General features: G+C 38.7%; 1 protein-coding gene across 6 annotated transcripts in view; it reads right to left on the bottom strand.

Annotated features, from left to right (window-relative positions):
• The window catches only part of LOC149218630 (MEF2BNB-like protein), a 319,606-nt gene that overhangs the window by 280,904 nt on the left and 14,895 nt on the right, over positions 1 to 23,807 (bottom strand). For 2 of the 6 annotated variants that reach the window (XM_089384102.1, XM_089384101.1), the window contains exon 2: positions 2,019 to 2,210. The exons of the other annotated variants lie outside the window; for them this stretch is intronic. In XM_089384102.1, coding sequence (XP_089240228.1) covers positions 2,019 to 2,099 — 81 coding nt within the window. In that variant the 5' untranslated portion in view covers positions 2,100 to 2,210. The remainder of the gene's footprint in view (positions 1 to 2,018; positions 2,211 to 23,807) is intronic. 6 annotated transcript variants of the gene reach the window in all.

Raw genomic sequence — 23,807 nt, 5'->3', positions numbered from 1 at the left:
TGTCCCCGGAAAACCCAATGTGGGAAAACCGGTGCAGTAGCTGAGGGTTTTATTTATTATGCAGTAGTAATGACTACAAATCGTTAGAAGCCCAAACTGGCAATCTGATACAAAGAAACATTGAGAAGGAGATAGTGAGAAAAATTTCATACAGTCATTGGCGATCTGAATCTGATCCAGGCTCTGGATGACTAGCCCCACGCTACCTCTACATCAACCTACGCAGATCTGCGTCACAGTCTCTGGGCTCTGCATCACCTCCTCCTCTGATCTCTTGTTGGCTGGAACTTCGATCCTTTGGCCCTCCAGTCTCACACCCCGGCTTCTGGCTCTGGAATTCGACTTTCCCAGCTAAATCTCGAACTCTCTCTGAAACACTGCGTTGCCTCTCTAAACCTCTCTCTGTCTTCTCTGCCTTGCACTCTCCGGATCTGGAAAACTCTCCTCCGGTCTACTATCCCTACCCCTCTCTCACTGCTTCAACTTTACTAAGTCACTTCCAACAACTCACAACTGCTACTCAACAAATCGACTTCCCAGCAAAATCGAACTGCACAAGTGTGTTCTCTAAGTTTCCATTTTGTAATTAAACACAAATGGTTTGTAATTAAATTCAAAAATTCCATTTTTGCATTGGTGTAAAGTATTGAATAGACAATTTTTATGGGTTTTATTTTTTAATTTACAAAAAAATAATTTAAAAAATATAAATTTGAAAAAAATATGTAAAAATAACGTGTACAATTTGTACAACTCATTATATCAATGTATACTCTAATGACATGACATGTGTACTATAATATGAGCATTATATAAAAAAATTGTCATAATTCAATATTAAATAAATAATTATTAACTTGTTATCATTCTCTTCAATATTATAGATATATATATATATATAACCTTTATCTACCAAAAAAATGTTTAATTATATTTTAAAAATTAATAAAAAAGGTTAAACAAATATTCATATAACTCATTTTACAATTTTATTATTGTTTGGACTCTGGAGTACCTACAACACATCATGACATCAAAATATTTTATTAAACTAAGTGGCAGGGAATCCTAGCTATGCAGCCTTGTTTTATTTATAATTTTTAATAATTCATTTTATTCTTAACATATAATTAAATTTAATTATACATCAATTAAATTTAATTCATAATTTATTATTTTTGTTGTCTATATATATATATATATATATATATCAAAAGGCCCCATTCACTATATATATATATATATATTATGGTGAGATACTTCGATAATTGATTTATTAACTTAAGCAAAGATAGAGTCCAACATTAGCTGGTATGTATACTATTGCACTACATGTCGGTCATGCATATGTAGCTATCATATGGGTGGCCCGTATGTGTGCTAATATTCACATTCTATTTGTAATTGTAGGTGGGTCATTACATCACATCATCAACTGCAATATCCAATGTGAAAATGCCAACACCTGGAATATGAAGAATAGCTCCACATAAGGCAGAGTCAATACCAAGAGCAATATGAATGTTGTATAGCCCGATCTGTAAAGTACACCACAATAGGTGTGTCAAAATAGTAATCCATCCAATCAACAAAAGAAAGTCTTCCTGAAGACATAAAGAGAACCAGTTAAAGGGGCCAAGAAAGGGTTTGAAACCCTAGTTCCATAGCCCTTAGGGAAAATACCACTAATCTATAATCTCTCAAATAAACTGAACAATATGGAAAATTCAGCCACCAAGCAATTCTATGGATCATACAGATGAATGGTGAGTTTCCTTAGAAACCCAAAGGAAAAAATTGAATCTTGGTCTGCTCTGCTACAGCTAGCAGCTTTAACGATCTGTCTTATTTAGATTCATTGAGACCAAATCTATGCTTTTTTCATCAACAGTCAACAACATATATAATATACCAACGGCATTGCCTAGAGGAATTGAACCATGGCTTCCCTTCAAACAAATTGCATGCCAATATAGCTGCAGAAAAAATATAAAGGAAGCAAATAAATATTTCCAGACCTGTGCAAGTGACTTCTGGGTCTGAAGAGAAGAGAACTCAAGTTGCTTAGATGTTAGGCAAACAAAGGACTCGCTAAACATTTCTCCAAATCGAATGCTGGAAATAAGGATTGATCCAGAATTGATCAGCCCTGTTATCACTTGAAACCAGAACGGCTCTCTGGTAACTAAAGATCAAAGAACACTGCCAATCTGCAATAAATGCTTGTTTTAATTTAAATTATCAGACCTGTAATCTGTATTAAAAGGAAGTAAACAACAAGCCCAAACACAATTACACCTGAGGATAGAATCTTTTTCCTTGGGAAACATGTAAATCTGTTGTTAAAACACAAAAACCTGCGCTTAAAAGAGCAGATCTGCACGCAAAACTATGAAAAACAGCAAGTTTCAATATCAAAATAAAGAATAAGAGGGTGTAAATCCATATGTTAACCAATCCAGCAGATTAAAGTAATAAATGAGACACAACGATTCAATGAGATTAAGCTGTCGAATCGATGTCACTTTTATTTCCAAAGCTCTAAATACAAAATTTGAGAGAATATTAGCTTAAACTACAAGAACTCCAAGGAGGCGTCCAACCACTTCTGAAGCACCTTCTCACACTTATGTTTTAGGGATGAATTCAAGTGAACAAAGTGGAAACAACCTCTACCTCTCACTGAAAACTATGCACTCTCACACTCACTCCAATTGGAAAGAGGGATGTGAAGGCAAAAGATTCGAGAAAAAACACCAAATAATAAAATCTAATTTTCTTCACCCTACCCGTTTCACCTTTATAGAATATGCATAGGAGTGTACAATAATATGACAACTCAGTAGAAGCAAAAGATGCAACCTGCAAAGGATAACTCCCCCAAAGAGAACGCGTGAGGTAAATTAGAATAACAAATGAAAAATAAACCAAGTTTAGCTCAAGTAACCTCCCCTCCAAGCCATTCACTCTATTCCCTGAGGAACATAGGCCAAGTAAAATAAGCAAGTCCTGCAAAGAACCCTATCCAAGTCCATGCCCTCCTTTGATGATAAGAGCATGCACGAGAGGGAAATCCAACAACAAAACTCCCATTCTCCATAAACATCCTCCACTAAAGAATGTGCTCTAGCAATAGATAAAAATAGGACGTGTAATTAAGGAAATTCCCTAAAATCATCCACCTCAAACCATAAATATATCATCATGCCATATGCTTTAAGTGTAGATGGGAATAGCACATCTAATCAAGACAATTTGATTATAATAGGCCTTGGCTTATGTACTCTACCTCTTGACGAGAATAGCAGAATCCCTCACAAGTCAACAATGTCAAGCCCAAAAGGTGGCCACTCCATCTGCCAAAATAGGAGAACACAATCTCGAGCAAATCATTAGAAAGATCCTCAATTGTAATGTTAGCACTCCATCACCTGACCAAAATAGCAATAAAATGAAGTCCAAATCTCACTCCAACCATAAACCTCCAAAAATAGCAAGTGTCAAAATGGATCTAGTCCCTAAAAACAATAAGAACTCAAAATGGCCTAAAATTTGACACTAGTGATCTAAATGTGTTAATTTTAGGTATGTTTAGAGAAATTTATTTCAATTTTCACAGTTAGCTCAATATCTTTTGCAGATTAGCAATCACATCAGCATTAAAGTAAACTGCAGATAGAACATAAACATAAATCGCAGAAGACAAGCCAAGACAAGAGGACACAAGATGTGGCACTAGCCAGGGACAAACCCCAATGTGGGGAAACCCTTGATCAATTCTTCTTATATGTTCTTCAATAGTTCAGCAGAGAGAGAGAGAGTGCGTTTACAACAAAAGTCAACACTTTGACTTGTCTAGATCAGTGTTGCACGAAGCGCCCCCCCCCAGTTCCAAGCCCCGAAGCGCGTCCCCTACAGAAGCGCCTAGGAAGCTTCGTCGGAAGCGGCGCTTCCGAATTCAGAAGCGCCACTTCGGCTTTTTTAGCCGCTTCCTGGAATTTCCGAAGCGCCGCTTCCATGCCTCCGAAGCGCGCTTCGTACGGCGCTTCGGGCCTCAGAAGCGCGGCGCTTCGGAGGAGGAAGCGCACGCTTCCGTACGCTTCGGGCAAGCAGGCCGCGCGCAAGGGAAAAAGACACTTTTTTTTAATTTTTTTTTTAAGTTATGTTAACTTAGCATTAAGGGGGTGGGTTAGGGTGAGGTTAGAGTGAGGTTAAGGTGAGGAATGAAAAGAATAAAGCCCCCATTCATTCCTCATTTTCTCACTTTGATTTTATGAGAGTTGGAGAAGAGAAGAGAGGAGAGGAGAAGAGAAGAGAGGAAAGGAGAGGAGAAGAGAGGAGAGCTTGGAGGAGTGAAGAAGGAGGAGCTAGGAGAAGGAGGAGGAGCTTGGAGCAAGAGCTTGGAGGACTTCATCTACAAGAGCTAAAGAGGTAAGTTCAAACCCCAAACTCCCTTATTTTTTTGACAATTTTTTTGTATTTTTCTCCTCCCTCTCCTACTCTTTCCCATTGTTTCTACTTGCTCCTTTATTTACAGGTTGTCCACCACCTATATCCATATTCCAAGATGGTGTTCTTTTGGCTTCTATGTATCATTCCACTCTTGGTTTTAATGATGGCAAAGGTGAATAGGAATAGAAGGGAAGAAACAGAAGAGGACAGTGGTGATGGTCCCAATATGAATGACCCAATGTACGATGAGGAGGAAGGGTTTGAAGAGGAAGGGGATGAACCTGAAGGGGACACTGAAACACAAGATGGGAAAGCTACATCAACACCCTTGTGGGACTATGTGACCAAACTTGATGGGGGAAAGGGTGGGGGATCTTACAAATTTGTGTGCCCTCATGGTTGTCATGGAGGAAAACCATATTGTGGTTCATATACCCATCTGAGGAGGCATCTTTGTGGGGTGTTGGACAGTGATGAAAAAAAGGGTCCTGTGGGGGTACAAATTTGCCCAAACATTTCAACTGAAGAAAGAAGAAAATACATCCAAATAGAGATGGCTGCACAACAAAAAAACAAGAAACAAAAAACTCATTCTGAGTCAAGTGCAACCTCTAAATTTGGTAGTTGCTCATCTCATCATGGTACTTCTGCAAGCTCTGGAGGTAGAAGAACAATAGGGGATTTCCTTAATGTTGCTGGGAGGGATGATGTGGATGGAAAGATAGTCCGTTTTCTTTGTGCTAGCGGTGTACCATTCAATGTGCTTCGCTCTCCCTATTGGCATGAAATGGTAAAGGCCATCAATGAAGCCCCAAAAGGATACAAGGCCCCCAACTATGAGAAAGCTAGAACAGTGTTATTAGAAAGAGAAAAAGCTAAGGTTCAAAGAGCTTTGACACGTTTTACAAATGAGTGGGTAGATTCTGGGGTATCCATTGTATCAAATGGGTGGACAAATATTAGAAACCAACATTTGATAAATGTTCTTGGTGTTTCTTCTAGTGGTGCAGTATTTATTGCATGTCATGACTCCTCCTCCATCACTGCATCTGCACAAAACATTGCAGATCTCCTATTGAAATCAATCAAAGATGTTGGTCCGAATAATGTGGTTCAAGTGATCACAGATAATGCAGCAAATTGTAAGGCAGCAAGAAAAATTATTGAGCGTACTCATCCACACATCTTTTGGTCTGGGTGCCTGGTTCACACATTGAACCTTTTGATGCATGATATTGTGAAACACAAAGAATGTGGGTCGATTGCTGAGGTTTACAGGAGAGGGAAGCAGCTCATTAAATTCATCACAGGGCATACAAGGGTAAACTACTTCTATGGCACTTACTCCAAGTTGCAATTGCTTAAAATTGCAAAGACAAGATTTGCTAGTTATTACCTCACCTTTAGGCGGCTAGTGAAGGTGAGACAAGCTTTAACTAATCTGGTGTGTGCTGAAACATGGGATGAAATTAACACTGACATAGATGGTGCTAATGCAGTCAAGGACACTGTTCTTGACAATTACTTTTGGGGACAGGTTAAATATGTTTTGCAATTCACCAAACCAATTTATTACATGATCAAGTTTGCAGATTCAAATCGACCAGTAATTGGGGAGGTGTATGAGCAAATGGATAGCATGTTGGGGCAGATTAAAGACATTGTTGAGCCTAGAGATACCACCTTGTACAATTATATTCGTGTAGAGGTGGAAAACCGATGGGAAATGCTAAATGTTCCATTGCATGCATTAGCATATGTTTTGACACCTAAATACTATCATCCATCATGGCTTTCAACACCAGCACCTGGGGGGGGGAGCAGGAGAAAACCACACCAAGATCAAGAGGTTCACAAAAAATATATGGCTGCATTGAGTAAATTAATCCCTGATGAGGAGGAGGCTGCACTGGTACGGAGACAGGTGAGCAACTATATGCTCAACACTGGTCCATTTGAGAGCATGCATGCAATTAAAGATCGAGAGACTTTTTCTGCTCTTGAGTGGTGGAACATGCATGGAGGGGGTACTCCACTTCTACAGAGTTTGGCATTGCGGGTGCTATCACAGGTGGTAAACACTTCTTCTGCAAAGAGGTGTTGGAGCTCTTATTCTTTCATCCACAGTGTTAAAAGGAACAGGTTGAATTTAGACCGGGTAGAGAGCTTGGTTTATGTTCATTACAACTTGCAATTGTTGTCCCATTACTGTGAAGATGCAAAGTCTAATAAAGACTTGTTGATTTGGGACAAGAATCCAGAGGAGCCCAATTTGGAGGATGGAGTGTTGCGATTACAGCAATTAGAGGATGCTCTTATCCAGGTATGTCCATTGTGGTATGAATTTTCCAATTTTCCCTTATAAAGAATTTCTCTAATTCATGTTTTTAATTTTTTTGTTAACTAGTGTTTTTTTTTTTGCATGAATTTTTTGAGCAATTTTAGGATGATGATGACTGTGTTGATATGCCACCCCCACCCCCATCTGGTCCCTTGGTTCCTAGGTTCCATGGTTCAACACCAACAGCAGGGGGTTCTTCTTCATCAGTTTCAGTGCCACGACTTCCACAGGCACCATCTTCTTCATTGCCACCACATGGAGGCCCGCCACCACGTTCTATTCGTGGTGGAAGGAGGAGAGATTAGTAGATATATTCACAATCTACTACTTTTTGTCATAGATTACTCATTAGACTTGTAGACTTGTGAATTTGAATTTTGAACCTTTTTGGCTTGGCGGTGACCAAGTGACATATTTTGTAAACATTATTATTTGAATTTTGGACATGACAAATGTTGACAGTTGCTCACTTGCTAGATAAATCATAATATGCTCTATGTTTTATGTTTTATAATATGCTTAAATGTTTTATGTTTTATAATATGCTTAAAAATTTGATGTATAGATGATTGTTGTACATACTAGTAACTACAATGGAATCATGGATGCCATATCTATCTTGATTTATGCAAAAATATACATGTTTTCATGTCTTCTACGATTAATTTGGTATTTGGGATGTTTGTTTTGAGTATAAATGCAAAAAAATATAAAAATATATATATATATAGCAGACGCTTCCGTGGACGCTTCGCTTCCTAGATTTTTGGAAAATGACGCTTCGGCGTCCCCGCTTCCAAAAAACGCTTCCGCTTCGCTCCCACTTCGTGCAACATTGATCTAGATAAAAGCATAGATCATCTCTAAGAAGATGATACATGAGATCAATTGAAGACATGCTAATTCAACTAATTCTCCAAGGTGACTCCTTCACCTATCGTTGTGTTGCATTTCATCATCATGCTGCACCTCACCGCGCTACACCATGTTGCACCCATCATCACTATGCTGCATCTCATCACGCTTCATTAATCATGACTCTACCCATCACTATGCTGCATTATGTGCCATTGCTGCACCATGTTGCCATCCTGACCTATGTGTTGGCTGCACCTTGCTTGCTTGTTGTCCCTTGCTTGCTTGTTGTCCCTAGCATGCTTATTGTTGCAAGCTAGTTGTCCCTTGCATGCTAGCTGTAACATTGCATGCTTGGTGTATTTGCTGCTAAGTACCATACAACTGTCCCAATGTTAGTTAGCTGTCCCTTGCATGCTGCTCTCCTTCAGAGACAGATGCTCCAGCTGTTTGAAGTGAAATGTTGAAACAAATTGTATACTATTATCTTCAAGTGAATTATTAGGTCCCTATCATAATAGTGTAGTGTTGATTTGGGGTAGCATCGGATGTGCTCTAGCCACGAAAATTGGTGGAAAGGCTAAAGCACATGAGGTCTCCAATACCCAAAAAGGGTTTGGGCAGATTCTAAACAGTTTGGGAGATATTAAAATAATTAATATTTTTAATGGAGTCCCTAAGTCTAAACTTAGGGAAAGTAAAATATTAATGTGAATTAATATAAAACTGTGTTAGAATGGTCCAAAAGTCATGGATCAAGCCAGATCTAATCTTAGCCGTTGACTAGGGACTTAATCTCGGCCGTTGATTTGTCAACAAGAAAAGTATAAGAGGAGGCTTGAGGGTCACTTGGAGAACACACCAAGAGATCAAGATTTCAAACTTTCTGGGGTTGGGTTTGCTGAGAAAGTTGAGAGAGTGATCAGAGTTGCAACTGAGGGGCAGTGAATGCAAAAGTAGAGAGGCAGAGATAGCACCGAGAAGATCAGCGCAGTAGCCGGAGAAAGCGACACAGAAGCAGCCAAGGGTTCACGCAGAGCCAGCCAGGACTCACGCAGAACCAGCCAGGAGCTGCGCAGTGCCTCAGAGGGCCAATGTGGGTGACGTAGAGGGCTAGAGGGCTGACACAGTGCCTCCAGAGGCTGACGCAGGCCAAGTCGGAGTGACTTTGGGCCAGAGAAAGGCTAACGCTACGGTTTCGTGGGGCATATTGAAGTTGTGGAACTGCCGGAGTGTTTATCCGAGGTTTCAGCCAGAATATCTGCTTCCGAGTAGAGAGGTACCACTGTCAAGATTTTTCTCTGTTGGGTGAGCCGGATTTGGCACCCAAATTGTATTCTAAAACTACTTAATAAATCAAACCCTCAGATAGCTGCACCAGTTTTCTCGCATTGGGTTTTTTCGGGGACATTAGTCCAAAAACAACGGTGTCACTTGTGTGCTTGTTTCTATTTCCTTCAGTTGATGATCTGTAATGTGTTGACCATGCATTTGTATTTATTTCCAGTATTTACATGGTAAATAACTTGCTAATTAACAAAACAAGTATTTAGGAATAAATCAGTAAAGTGCATGAAGGGTTTCTAACGTGTCAGACTTAGAAATTCCAACATGGTATCAAAGCGTGGTTGCAAATCACAGGAGAACTGAGGACATCAACCGAACAGAGCAGCAGCAGCAGAAAATAGTTGTCCCGAGTGACAGAAGTTGTTCCTAGCAGAGTAGCAGCAAGGAAGGGGTGACGCAGTGCCTGCGTCATCAAGATTGAGCCAGGAAGAGGCAGCGCAGAGGCTGAGGGAGGCAAAGGTAGGCTCACGCAGAGCCACGCAGAGGCCAGGAGGGTTGACGCAGTTGGCTGAGGAGGCTAATTTGCCAGTGCCGAGATTGCGCAGAGCCTAGGAGCTCTAACCTTCAGTTTGTTGGGGTTTAGGAGGTTGTGGGTAAGTTGCAGAGTGGAGCTAGTGGGGTACTGTAGTCAGAACAGTACCTAATAGGGCAAGACCGAGGTAGAGGGAGTTGCTGTCGAGGTGGATTTCTAGCCAAGGAATCCAGATCAATGTTGCATTTGCACAGACGATTGGAGAGGGGCATCTTGACATTGGCAGAAGGGTTTCCAGGAGGGAAATCGAGGCTCAAAAGAGTCATACCAAGAACTTCCAGGAGGAAGTAGAGGAGCAGCGAAATGGCACTACACGGAGTAAGAGACCAGGACAGACTAGGTGGAGCCTCAAACTTCGTAGTCTAGAAGGTCAGACTCTTATCCGTACTAGACAGGAATCGTGTCAAGCACTTCGCCTTCAGGACGATAGCTATTCCAGTTGACCCGACTGACAACAACAAGTACGAGGATGCAATGGCGAGGGCTAAGAGTATCATCCTTGATGGGGTCAAGGATCATATAGTACCACATATTGCCAAGAAGAACACGGCACAGGAGATGTGGGAGGCCCTAACCAAGTTGTATCAGCATGCTTTCGTGCAGAGGAAGATGCTACTAGAAAATCAACTGCGATCATACCAGAAGAAGAAGGGAGAACAAATCGACCCATTCCTCAGTCGATTGAAGGAGATCCGGGATCAACTGACTTCCATACGGGCAACGCCGGATCCAGAATTGATGGTGAGAACAGCCCTAAACACAGTCTCAGAAGATTGGTAGGTGTTTGTCCAGAGCATACTGGGTAGGGCGACCCTTCCAAATTGGGAGGAAATGTGGGCTGATCTTCGCCAAGAAGAGATCAAAAGGCTGAGCAAGGCGGGAAGCAGCGACAAGGGGATCAGAATCAAGAAGGAGGACGAGGAAGATGTTGCCCTAGCATCTGAGGGAAAGCAGGAGAAACGGAAGAAGAAGGACCTCTCCAAGGTCAAATGCTTCCACTGTGGGGAGCTGGGTCATTATGCAACCAGTGTCCAAGGAAGAAGAGTAAGGGAAAGGCCTCTGAGACCAAGGCAGTGCCAGCAAGGGCAGAGAAGGAAGTGGAGACAGACGATGATTGTGCCATGAGTGCTCATGTGCCACTTCAGAAGAAGTGGGGAGACATCGAGCTGTAGTCAGGAAGACTACAAGCGATGAGGGGTAGGATCCTCGAGGTACCCAGCCTCTTGGATTAGACCTTGCTACGAGAGCCCTGAAGAGGAGTAGCAGCACTGGCGATGTCAGTAGAGACAGATGCGGATGGAGCAATAGAGGGAGCTACAGTGCAGCATTCCCAAGACAACGCGAGGCTAGCAAGCAGCAACAGTGCGAGAGGCGCGGGAATGTTGCACCAATGCAGGATGGCACAGAGAGGTGTGCAACGATGCAAGATGCATGGAGTTGTTGCAGCAACGCAAAGGTCAGAAAGGGAGCACTTGTCAACGACAGAGGGAGTTTCAGCATCGAGGGTGTCTCCAGCCTGACAAAGATGTCAGAATTGGGAGATCAGTTACTTACTTCTCAGTAACTGAGTTGCAGTGCAGCAGTTAGCAGTGGTAGTGCTATGGGCAGCACGATGCAGCGTGATGAGAGGGGTTGCAGTGCAGCAGTCGCAGTGGCAGGGCCATGGGCAGCAGCACGGATGCAGAGGGAGTTGCAGTACAGATGCAGCAGTGGCAATGGCAAGGCCATTGGTAGTAATACAGGACGTAGCAGTGCAGAGGATGTTGGGCAGCAAGCCTAGCATCAGCACAGGGACCGATGCCGGATGATTAGAGTGATACTCAGTGAGGAGTATTACTAGAGCACAGTCCTCACTAAGAAGGAGTGTTGATTTGGGGTAGCATCGGATGTGCTCTAGCCACAAAAACTGATGGAGAAGCTAAGGCACATGAGATCTCCAGTACCCAAAAAGGGTTTGGGCAGATTCTAGACAGTTTGGGAGATATTAAAATAATTAATAGTTTTAATGGAGTCCCTAAGTCTAAACTTAGGAAATTATATTAATGTGAATTAATATTAAACTATGTTAGAATGGTCCAACAGTCATGGATCAAACCAGATCTAATCTTAGCCGTTGATTAGGGACTTAATCTCAGCCGTTGATTTGTCAACAAAAAAAGTATAAGAGGAGACTTGAGGGTCACTTGGAGAACAAACCAAGAGATCAAGATTTCAACTTTCTGGGGTTGGGTTTGCTGAGAAAGTTGAGAGAGTGATCAGAGTTGCAGCTGAGGGGCAGTGAATACAAAAGCAGAGAGGCAGAGATAGCACCGGGAAGATCAGCGCAGTAGCCAGAGAAAGGGACACAAAAGCAGCCAAGGGTTCACGCAGAGCCAGCTCGGGCTCACGCAGAGGCAGCCAGGAGCTGCGCAATGCCTCAGAGGGCCAACATGGGTGACGCAGAGGGTCAGAGGGCTGACGCAGTGCCTCCAGAGGCTGACACAGGCCAAGCCAGAGTGACATTGGGCTAACGCTGGGCCAAAGAGAGGCTGACGCTGGGGTTTCGTGGGGCAAATTGGAGCCGTGGAACTGCCGGAGTGTTTATCTGAGGTTTCAGCCGTAATATTTGCTTCCGAGTAGAGAGGTACTACTACCGAGATTTTTCTCTGTTGGGTGAGCCGGATTTGGCACCTAGATTGTATTCTAAAACTGCTTAATAAATCAAACCCTCAGATCGCTGCACCGGTTTTCCCGCATTGGATTTTTCCGAGGACATTAGTCCAAAAACAACGGTGTCACTTGTGTGCTTGTTTCTATTTCCTTCAGTTGATGATCTATAATGTGTTGAGCATGCATTTGTATTTATTTCCAGTATTTACATGGTAAATAACTTGTTAATTAACAATACAAGTAGGTAGGAATAAATCAGTAAAGTGCATGAAGGGTTTCTAACGTGTCAGACTTAGAAATTCCAACATGTAGCCCCTATATTGGTATTGGTGTGCCGCATAGAAGCCCACTATTATTATTCTTGTGCCCTTACATTATTATTGTTATGTAGGCCCTAATTATATTGACCCTTTAGACTCCTTTATATACCAAGGAGGTCTTGTCATTTGAATCATCCAAAGATTGTTCATTTATGTGATGTAAAAGGAGGTTGCCCCCTCGAAGTGGCTTATTATCAAGTCATTGATATATCTTTTCTTATGTTTCTGCATTATTTTGATCTAGATACATAACATTTGGTATCAGAGCTCTTGATCCTAGGGTTTTGCTGCTTCAAATGGGTCATCGTGGCATTTTCACTATAACTTTTTTTATATGAAGTTTCGAACTGTGAAATTTTTACCACGTAGAGGCGACAACTTGATGAACATCTGGTTAAAATTTAAAACCTTGGTTTGCTATATTTTTGGAGATATAGTCCAAGGAAATTAGGGTTTCTGTAGGCTCCAAAATTCAGTCTCAAACAGGTGTCCTGGGGAAAATTGTCATAACTTTATCTTCGAGCATCAGATTTGAATTATGTAAAAAGTGACTGAAAATGCATGCTCTGTAGATTTTTGGGTACAAGTTTCAGGGTCGAAGGTTAAAACAATGACACATGGAATTCCATACAAGTTCGCTCTATTGAACCAGTCCATAATCAGGTCATCGTGGGAGATTTAGCATTACTTTATCTTGAAGAATCCAATCTTTGATCTAACTTGTGTGGATGGAAAGAAGACACAGAGGGCTACCTCAAGATGAAATTTCATACCCTAGGAGGCCGAAATCACAAAGATACAACAGTTTCAAGGTCGGCTAGACCAACAAGCTCAAAATCAAGCTCTTAAAAACAAAAAAGGCATTTCTTTTTAAATTGAATAACTTTTGTTTGAAAAATTAGTTTGAAGTGATTCAAAGGGCATAGGAAAGCATAGATATCATTAATTGGTTCCAAAATGACTCGTAAACAAAAAAATTATACACCCATTAAGCCCCCAGAAAGCTCTACTATGACGTATGAAGAAGAGGAAGAAATGCAACATGATATATCAAAATTATGGGACCAAGTGCAACAATTTTTGCTCTCACAAAGAGCAACCAAAAATGAACTGGAAGCAATGATGAATGTTAAGATGGATGGTTTAAAAGCAAAAATAAAAGGGGACATGGAAGGTTTGAAGGAAGGTTTGACAAAGTTGCTACAAGAAATGCTTCATAGTGGTGATAAGGTATTCCATGAAACTCATGATGAGAACAAAAGGAATGTGAATCATGATTTTAGAGACTCCAACTTTGGGTTGACTAACCACATTCCAAAGATCGATATGAGGAAGTTTGATGGCAAGGATCTGATAACATGGATACTACAAATGGAGCAGTTCTTTGATCTACACGATGTGCAACACACAAAAAAGGTACGCATTGCATCTTTATATTTAGAACCCAATCAATTTGTGTGGTATCAATGGCTTTGTTCTCATAAATCACTTGTCACTTGGACAATTTTACAGAGAAATTGATAGCACATTATGAAGATACAAAGAGCAATACCTTCTTTAGCCAATTGATAAATCTCAAACAAAAGGGTTCAGTTGCGAAGCACATTGAGAACTTCCAAAGATTGAATCAAGGTAACTTATATTCCAGAGGAGCATCTGACTAATGTCTTCATAGGGACATTGGACAACCTGACTTTGGCACAAAATCGAATGAAACAACAAGGTAGATCAGTGTCATAGTGAAAGAATTTTTGACATGGGTGATTGGGTATTTTTACGGCTACAACTAAGTCACCTGACACGGGGATTCGGGATTCGTGGTGTCGGATTCAGACACGTTGACCCCCCGGAACAGGACACGTAGGATTCGTTATATATTATTTTATTAAAATATATATATATATATATATATATATTAAAAATTAGATATTTCTTACACAAATTTTAATTAATGATACAAATTTATTGATTTCAAACATATATCTTCATCTATAGCATGCATAGTACATACAAAATTCAAATACATGTCAGTGGTACTGGTCACATAAATCATGATTCATAATTCATAACTAAAAGACAACTTACAACTACAAGATAGTAAGATAAACACACTGACAACTGTAGTTTTCTCATTAAGTCATCAAATCAAAATGTGTTACATAGGTAGTGCTGGTGCAATGCCAATGGCAAATAGAAATAGAAAATATAAAACAACTACCTATTATATATATATATATATATATATATAACACTAAATTAATAAAACATAATTATAATAATACATACTAATCTTTATTATGTTTTCTTAATTTAGTGTTATTATGTTTATATATATATATATAAACATTTATTATTAATAATGTACATATTAAGCTTTGTCATATTAATTTATAACTATACAAAAATAAAATTATTAATATTTAATATGGACTTATTAACTGATATTCTACTATATATGATAAAAATTATATTAATAATAAGTAGTTGATTGATGAGATTAAAAAATTATAAATTATAAATGACGGTGGAGCATGGTTTTTAATATAATTTATAGTAACAATAAATATTTTATAAGATCAAAACATTAGAAATTATAAATAACCGTCAGTCGCATGGTACTTGCATGACAAGTTGTCAATGGATAGACGGAGAATTTGGCTTCCCTTTACCCCCTCCTTCTGCTTGTTGAATTGTCTGTCGAATGGTGGATTCGAATTCCAGGTTATCGCGGGGACAATTAGACGATAAGCAGTCGTCTAGTTTTGATATTGTCTACATGGGAGGTAGCGTTATGTTGCAATGCCAATGGAATTTGATGCAGCGAATCGAATGCGTGGTTGTAATGAACAAATGCGGCCTTTTCTAACCCGCCCAGGTCACTTTTCCACCAAACGAGCCCTGGAAAACAGGACACGATGTCAAAAATCGTGACACGCTGGTGAATTTCGTGACATGCTTAGGAATCGACGTGTCATGTTTTTTGGACAAGATTTTTGGGCGAATCGTGTCCGACATGCCGAATTCGGACTCGTGGACCCTATATAACGAATCCGGTTACTTAGGCTACAACCATACAAACAAATGTCCCTCAAGCAAGCTAAGAAGGATAATAAATTATCACCCAAGTACTATGGCCCTTACAAGGTATTGCAAAAGATTGGCACTATGGCATACAAATTGGAACTACCTGCATCTTCGTGAGTACACCCAGTTTTCTATGTTCCATGCTTAAAGAAGGTTATACGTGACAAACTCCCAATTCAAACTATATTGCCAGAACTTGACGAACAAGGAAAAATCGTATTAGAGCCTAAAGTAATCACAGAAACAAGAATCCGACAACTACATAATCGATCAATTTCAAAGTATCCCATTACGTGGAAGAACTTACCTATTGAAGGTTCCACATGGGAGGATGAGTATTTTATACAGAAGCATCCATAACTACTCAAGTGTTGAGGACAACACTCTTTTGAAAGAGAGGGGCATGTTAGGTCCCTATAATACTAGCGCAGCCCCTATATTGTTATTGTTGTGCCCCATAGAAGCCCAGTATTGTTATTGTTGTGCCCTTACATTATTATTGTTATGTAGGCCCTAATTATATTGACCCTTTAGACTCTTGTATATACCAAGGAGGTCTTGTCATTTGAATCATCCAAGAATTGTTCATTTATGTGATGTAAAAGAAGGTTTCCCCCTTGAACTGGCTTATTATCAAGCCGTTGATCTATCTTTTTCTTACGTTTCTGTGTTATTTTGATCTGGATACACAACATGGATAGGTAAAGTTACATCCAATCTGTTATCTGCTAGGTTGCACCAAGCAGAACTTGAAAACCCCATGGCCCAATACACAAGGTACCCACCAAATTTTTCAAAAGTCTGAAAGTCAACAGACCCCTGTGGACCTTTTTCTCTCTCCTCTCTCTACTTCTTTCTCTCTCAAATTTCGCAACACTACAGGGAATTGTATTAGATGTCGCTAGTATGATGACCTTTTGTAAAAGGCTTAGGCAACTTAGGACTCAATCATCGAGTGAGTACACTCTAGAGTGTTTTTTTCACTTAGCTAATTATTCTTTTTTTTCAGCGATGAATAGTTAGCTGAGTTTTTTCACTCAGCTACCTCCAAAGTTGGAGTGACAGCTTGATGATGGAGCCCCAGGTCTATCCTGGTGCCTAGAGTCTATGTATATTACCATACTAAGACATATCTAAAGTGTCGCGAAATTTGACTAGGTTTTTATTAGGATTTTTTAATAATTAAAAATTCCTGCAGGACGAGATTTTTTTAATAAATTGCCATGTAAAAATGTAAATAAGTGAGCCTAGAAGATGTTAGGGGCGTATGAGTACCCAAAATTCATGCTCTCCACCCCAACATTCTCGTAAGGCCACCTTTGGGGGTCAAAAAATCACTTCTACACCCTCAAAACCCACTTTTCCTATGTTAGTGGCAAAAAGTGGTGAAAAAATTAAAGAAATTAAATAAGTGGTGAAATATTAAATATTTCCACAAGTCAAAAAGAGTGGAAATGAGGTGGAAAGTCAAGGTGAAGCAAAAAGTTGAGTTAGATGGTGATTGGGCATCCACCTAGAGCCCACAAATCCAAGTGCCAAATAAGCAAGCTCAAGGAGGCAACAAGTTGAGTTCTAGAGGCCCACAAATTACCAATGCGTGGGGCAAGATTGAGGCTCATAAATTATTTGAGCAAAGTTTATTAAAGTCTAAAGTTCAAGAAGAGTGAGTGATGTAGACCCCACCTCACTCCTCCTTGGTGCTCCACGTATATTCATTTGCATGAAGAGATGTACGCAGCTTAAGACTCCATGCAGCAGGGAAATATTTCCTTGAGGATTCACGAATTTGATGGGCAAGACAGGGATCAGTTAGAAGCTATTTTGTGGAGTTAACTCCCAGCTTTCACTCACCTTACTCCACACATGAGCAGTGAGCACACATCAGAGTATCTGCCAAGTTTAACTCCTAAGCAGGCCCAATCTAAGAGGAAATACGCAGATCCTCCTACAGCAGTCACACAGAAGCAGATTTGGGTGGCTGATATGTGAGGGTTGTGTCCATATTTGGTGGAGGTTTTCTCCCTCACCACTCCAATCCTATTACATGTGGTAACTCTCATGCAACCAGCATAGATCATACAGGGAGATATGCACCAGTCAGTGGGACAATATGCTGCCAACAGAGGACACCTACAACAGTTCAACTTTGCTTGGAAATTTCATTCTCACACATTGAGAATTCAACCCTCATTGGGATTGACACCATCTTTCCACTTGTTTCATCAATTGTCATTAGGATTTTCTCCCAAGTCTCCATATATGTAACCCAGAGCTCTCATTTGTCTATGGTTGGAAGCTCTGGGCTAGTGTTACTCTGCTGAAATTTTGTACTATCATTGTTGGTAATAAAAGTCTTTGGAGGTTCATATAATCTTGTCCATGGATGTTCTCTTTGAGCTTTGAGGTATAACTGTTTTATTGTATCATTGTGCTTCATTCTACATTTCTTGATTGCAATTGTTTAATACCATTTGTCGGAGGATACTATTGTCTAATGGATAGGTAGTTAACAAATTCCTTTGTGATTATCTTTGATTAGTAAGTACTCTCAATAGGTTAGATCTTGATTGTTCTTGGTTGAACAACAAGACCTTCCTCATCATTGTATGAGCTAATCCTTGGTACTAACATCTACTTGCGAGTGTGTAGCATTCTCATTTGATACAGGTTGTAGAAGCTTGAAGTTGGGGAATTTCTTGGTTGAAACAACCAACTTCAAGAGCAAAGTTTCAAAGACTCTTGTGCAAGCATTGTGGGATTTTCCAGGACCATTTGAAGGAGAAACCAAAGGGGGTTTCCAAAAGTTAAAACCCATTGTTGCTTCTTTCCCTCTCTTCATAAAAATACATTTCTTATCTATTTTCTTGTGCTCGCATTAACTAAATCTAGCAAGAAGGCCACTTTTTGGGACAGCAGTCCCTTCTGTCCAAGAAATAGCCCATACGAGTGGGTTTTCTTGGGCAAAATAGTTTAGCTATAGTGCATTTGACTTAGTCTTTCATTGTAGCAAATTTGTCCAGCACATGCCCAAGTTTTGTAGTGATTTCTTAGCTTTTACTTAGTCATCTTTCAACTTGTTCATTTATCATTATATAGGGCAGATTAGAGGATTCCTTGAGTTGGAGTACTTAGAAACATATTGGGGAAGAGAAAGAGGATCACAAGCGCTACCTTGATGAGACCAACCGAGACACTAATCTCCAAGATTCAAACCAGCTAAGCTTCTTCCTTCATTTAGCTTTCCTTACTAAAAAATCTCACAAATTCTTATGAGGAAGATTGTAACTTTGTAACTAGATTTTCCTTTCAGGAAATACAAGCCTCTTCTAAAGAGGACTTGATTGTAGTCACTAATTTTCATAAGATAGTTTTTCTTATATTCACCAAGAGTACTTCTTGTAACTTGGGAAAAGAGCATTTCTCCTTTAAAGGGTTGGTGTAAACTCTTCCCGAATCAACATTAGTCCCTCATTACATAAGAGGGCATCCAAGCTAATAAAAAATTATTTTCCTTTGGGAGCTTGGGGATTTTCCCTTTGGCATCCCACTCCTTCTCTCTTTTGAGGGAAGGTTTCTGCTTGCATGGTTTCTTTGATTTTTCTCATTTCTATTTCCTTGAAGTTAGACCTATAGACTAATGTTTTAGTTTAGTTTGCTAATTTCTCATGTTAATTTCCATTTTCATGCTTACATGTTCCATCTCATTTGATCTCATGCACAATATTTCATTTCACTTCATGCTAATGGTCATCTTATGCTAAGTGGTTTATTTCCATTCCATTTCTTTTAGACTTTTCATGTTAATGCTTCATTTCAAATACTTGCTCTTATTTTGATTAGCTAGCTAACAAATCCATCTCATGCTCTTTATCTCATTTCATTTTAAGCTTAACTTGTCATTTTTACTTTGAGCATTTTTAATTGTAAAACTTACCTCCAACATAAGTTGGTTGTATTAGACGATAGGGACCCTCCACCCCTATTGACTCCTCACTCTGAGACCAGGGCCCAAGCGAGGGTGAGGTCTAGGGACCAGAGTTTATTGAAACTTGCTCTAGATTAGGATTAATTAGAATAAAGTTTAAACCAAGAACACTTCATCACACTTTCATGTTTTGCAATTGTGTACTTGAATAGTATACTTGATTTTGTTTGTGCAAGTGGTTTACTACATTGAGTTATCATATTTCCATTTGAGCAAATTTAATTTTCAAGTGCATTTACTTTTTCAAGTTACATTTGCTTTCCAAGTACTTTGATTATTTCAAGCACTTTACTTTCAAGCAATTTTCATTCATGTTGAGCATTTTATTATTATACATTTACTCCTTCAAGTATTATTATCTCTTGCTTTGAAGATCATCCTACTTGGCACTGGCCCTTATTTGTTACATCTCTTGCAAGTATTTCATCCATTTGAGTATTCTTGTTTCATCTCTTGCTTATGGATGGTTATAATGTGCCTATAATTGTGTCATTTACTTGTTAAAGTTATTTACATGCTCTAAGTCTAAAGTGATATATTGTAATTGGTGTATCTTGTGTCGTGAATTCATAGCTTACTCCTAGAACTTGCTTAGTGAAGAACTAACCAAGCCTTAGTTTCCTTTAGGGTTTATTCCCCTTGGCTTCAACTAGAAGCAAACCTAGATAGAGGAGTTGGGAATTAGCTGACAACCCCAAATCGCAGCTTGCCCCCAAGGCCACATTTCTCCACAATAATCCCAGGTGTGGATCTTATGTAGCAACACAATCCATACACCAACTCAAGTGGGCTCCTCCCTATAGCTTCCACCTTAGCGATCTAATCAATCCATAAGGCAAATTTGAGTTTGTTGCCCCAACATTTCTTATTATAAGTGTGGAAAAAGTCGGGAAAAAATCAGGATTAAATCCCCAAAATGCGATTTTTTTGGCTAGCCGATTAAATCGGCCGATTTTTTGCCGATTTTTTCCCAGTTGAAAAAGTCGGGATTAAATCGAAAAAGTCAGGATTAAATCGAAAAAGTCGGGATTAAATTGGGACTTTTTCCAAAAAATCGTGAATGAGGTAGTTTCTTTAACGATTTTTTATTTTTATTTTTTAGAAAAAATCGGGATTTTATTGAAAAAGTCTGGGTTTTTTTAAAAATGAATATTTTTGTATTTTTTTAATTTTGCCAACTTTTTGCCGACTTTTTCAAAAAACTCCCGACTTTAACGACTTTTTCAACTTCTAGACCCTTGTCGATTTAATCCCAACTTCGACTTTTTCCACATTCATTATACCCCATAGTCTTTTTTATTATTCCCATCACATTTTTGTTGCTCAACCAATCCATTTCCCTATAGATAATAATTTGACAATTGTGCCAAAACAATGCCGTAATCAAAACAAAACTTTTCTAGCTCAATAGATTGAGCGCCCAAGCATTGTCTATAGTATTGTTGTTGGGATACAAAACCTTGTGATGATTCTTTCCTCCAAAAAATCAATTATCGCTTTTTGAGTATCATCTTTGCCCATCTTGTAAAATAATATGTGGCCATGATGATCCATTTGAAACCATTTCTAGAGTGTTGATGGAACTCTCCAATAATATTGAACCCCACTACTAAAAAGGTGTTTTTTCCACCATAGAATACAAAGGTAAGGTAGCCAACTTATGTATTCCTTCAAAGAGTTGTAACGACAAGCATGACCTCACAAAAGACAAAGAGTTGGAATGACAAGCATGACCTAACAAAAGAAAAAACATCAATAATGATACTTGACCAATATCCAACCTTCAAATTTTTACACACGATGAAGCAAAGAGTAAAAAAAAGCCTCACTCCTCTTTCAATATAAAACATATATTTTGCATTAGTTCACTTGATTGGAAGTTACATTGTTTATTAAGCGGTCTTGAGTTCAAGTCTCTCTTTTTTAAGTTACATTTTGAAAACGTTGATGCAACCTTGAGTAATCTCATAACTTTACTGTAAAATGTATTTCATTTTAGTTATATAAGTGAATCACTATAAATAGCATTAATTTTTGTTGTTACTTTTTGCATGCAATTTTAATTTATAAAATAGCTCCACTGTAAAAGTTATTCTCACTTATTCTATAAGGGTGGGTCACTTCAAAAGTAGCTTATTTGTAAAAGTGAGCTTCTAAGCAAAGTTAGATATGGAAGGGAATGTTTTTTTACTCAACAACCTCATTGTGCATCTCTCCACGTGGGTCAATTTCTACTTGCCACACAACGCTTTGGTCACCTTTTATGCATTTTTTTAGAAATAGCATAATTTTCAAATTTGAAGTCTGTTTTCAATGTTGTTTTTTCTTAAAAAGACTATTTTTTCAAGAATTATCCATCCAAATATTCAATTTCATCTTTTGAATCCATAATATCTACATATTTTAATATCGCTACTCCAAGTGAATTTTTACTTACCAACACCAATTACTTCTCATGGAAACTGTTAAAAATTTGAAAGTTCTATGTAGAAACTTAAAATTCTTTGCAGAAACTTGAAAGATCTATGCAAAAAACTGAATGTACTTTGAAAAATGTTGAATGTACTTTGCAGAAAACTAAATGTTCTTTGCAGAAAACTAACTGTACTTTGCATAAAACTGAATGTTCTATGATGTTACAATTACTTAGAATATAGATTTCTTCTTCAAAACTTTTCAGATCGGCAATTGTAGATAGAACATAAACATAAAGATCATATGAAAACAACCAAGCACAAATATGAGACACATAGATTTAGGTCCAATGACCAAGGCAAAACCCCTCAAAGGGGAAAACCCAAATGATTCTTCTTCTATTAGATTTCTTCAATTGTTCAGCAAAGTACATAGAGAGAGAGAGAGAGAATGAGAATGAATAAAGTCACCAATGTTTGATCAACTTGCAGCTGAAGTGCTCTTTCTCTTTGCTTGAAGAACACTTGTTCCAGCTCTTCCCTTGAAGATCACTTGCTCTCACACTTTTGTTGCACACACTCAACACTTGCTCTCCTTCTTCACAATGAACATGCTACACTCAACTCTCACTTGTTCTTGCTTAAATAGATGAGAAAGGAGAGGTGTTACAAAATGAATTCATGCCTTGAGAGCCAAAAATAGGAGAATCGAATTCCATGAGGGAGGAGTTACTTGAGGAGAAGTATAACTCATCCCAAGAATAGAGAGAGTACACTTGTCTTGAAGGGTTACAATTCGAATTAGGGAGAGAGAGTTACATTTAGACATGAGAGAATATTGTGAGAGTTACAAATCAAATTGAATGAGGGAGTTACAAGTGCCTTTAATGAGGAGTTACACTTTTGCCTTACATCGAATTAGTGAGGGAGAGTTACATTCTCTTAAGTGTGGAGTTGCAATTTTATTCCAAGAGAGACGTTTGATTTTCCAAGTAAGATTCTCAATTTAATTGACTTATTCCATGAGACTATTGAGAATTCGTTTTTATTAATTCATTAAAGGTGAATGACTTTAGACTATTTTATAAATAATAGTATCATAATAATAATAATACTAGTAATGATAAAATATTAATGCTTAATTTTATTTTAAAGTGGATTCCATATGTCGAGATCATCCTTGATCATTTAGACATGACTTTCTCTTTTTGGAAAGTCACTTCCAAATTGAGATGTGACTTACTATTTTTGGAAAGTCATATTAGAATGTTTAAAAATGAAATTTTAATATAGGTGGTTCAAACAGAACTAAAAGATATGATTTCTTCTAGGAGAAATTCATCCCTGAGCTGCCAAATTTTAACAAAAACTCCACATGGAAGATGCACTAAGAAGTAGAGGATTGTACTGAATTACCTTGGGGAATGAAAAAAACCCATTGATGTCGACAAGAAAGGCACATGGAATAATAAGAATGATGAAGCTTGGAATAAGTTGAATAAAGTATTTGGCCAATAGAATATATTAGAGCCTGTCATCTTGAAAATCACATGACGAATCTAAGTCCTAATGATTACCCTTAAATTGAAGATTATTTAAGTTCTAAACACTTTACATCAAGATTGTAAAATAGATATGGAGGATAACAAATGCATATATAGTATTCTTGCTAAGCATGATACTACACAACTTGTTTTTGTTTATACCTTTTATACCACTAAAGAAGCTCTAGGGGCTACATATCAAGATTCCACTCTTGAATCGTTTTGTGATTCTGTGATTGCGAGATAAGCTCTTTCATCTTGAAGTGATCAACGCTATAGGTACA

The sequence above is a fragment of the Pinus tabuliformis genome, chromosome Q (genome assembly GCF_031772625.1).
Source record: "Pinus tabuliformis cultivar Carrire ecotype Pingquan chromosome Q, CPIR1, whole genome shotgun sequence".
Taxonomy (NCBI): Eukaryota; Viridiplantae; Streptophyta; class Pinopsida; order Pinales; family Pinaceae; genus Pinus; species Pinus tabuliformis.
The sequence above is the reverse complement of the archived record's forward strand: the minus strand, read 5'-3'. Positions and strand labels throughout refer to the sequence as shown.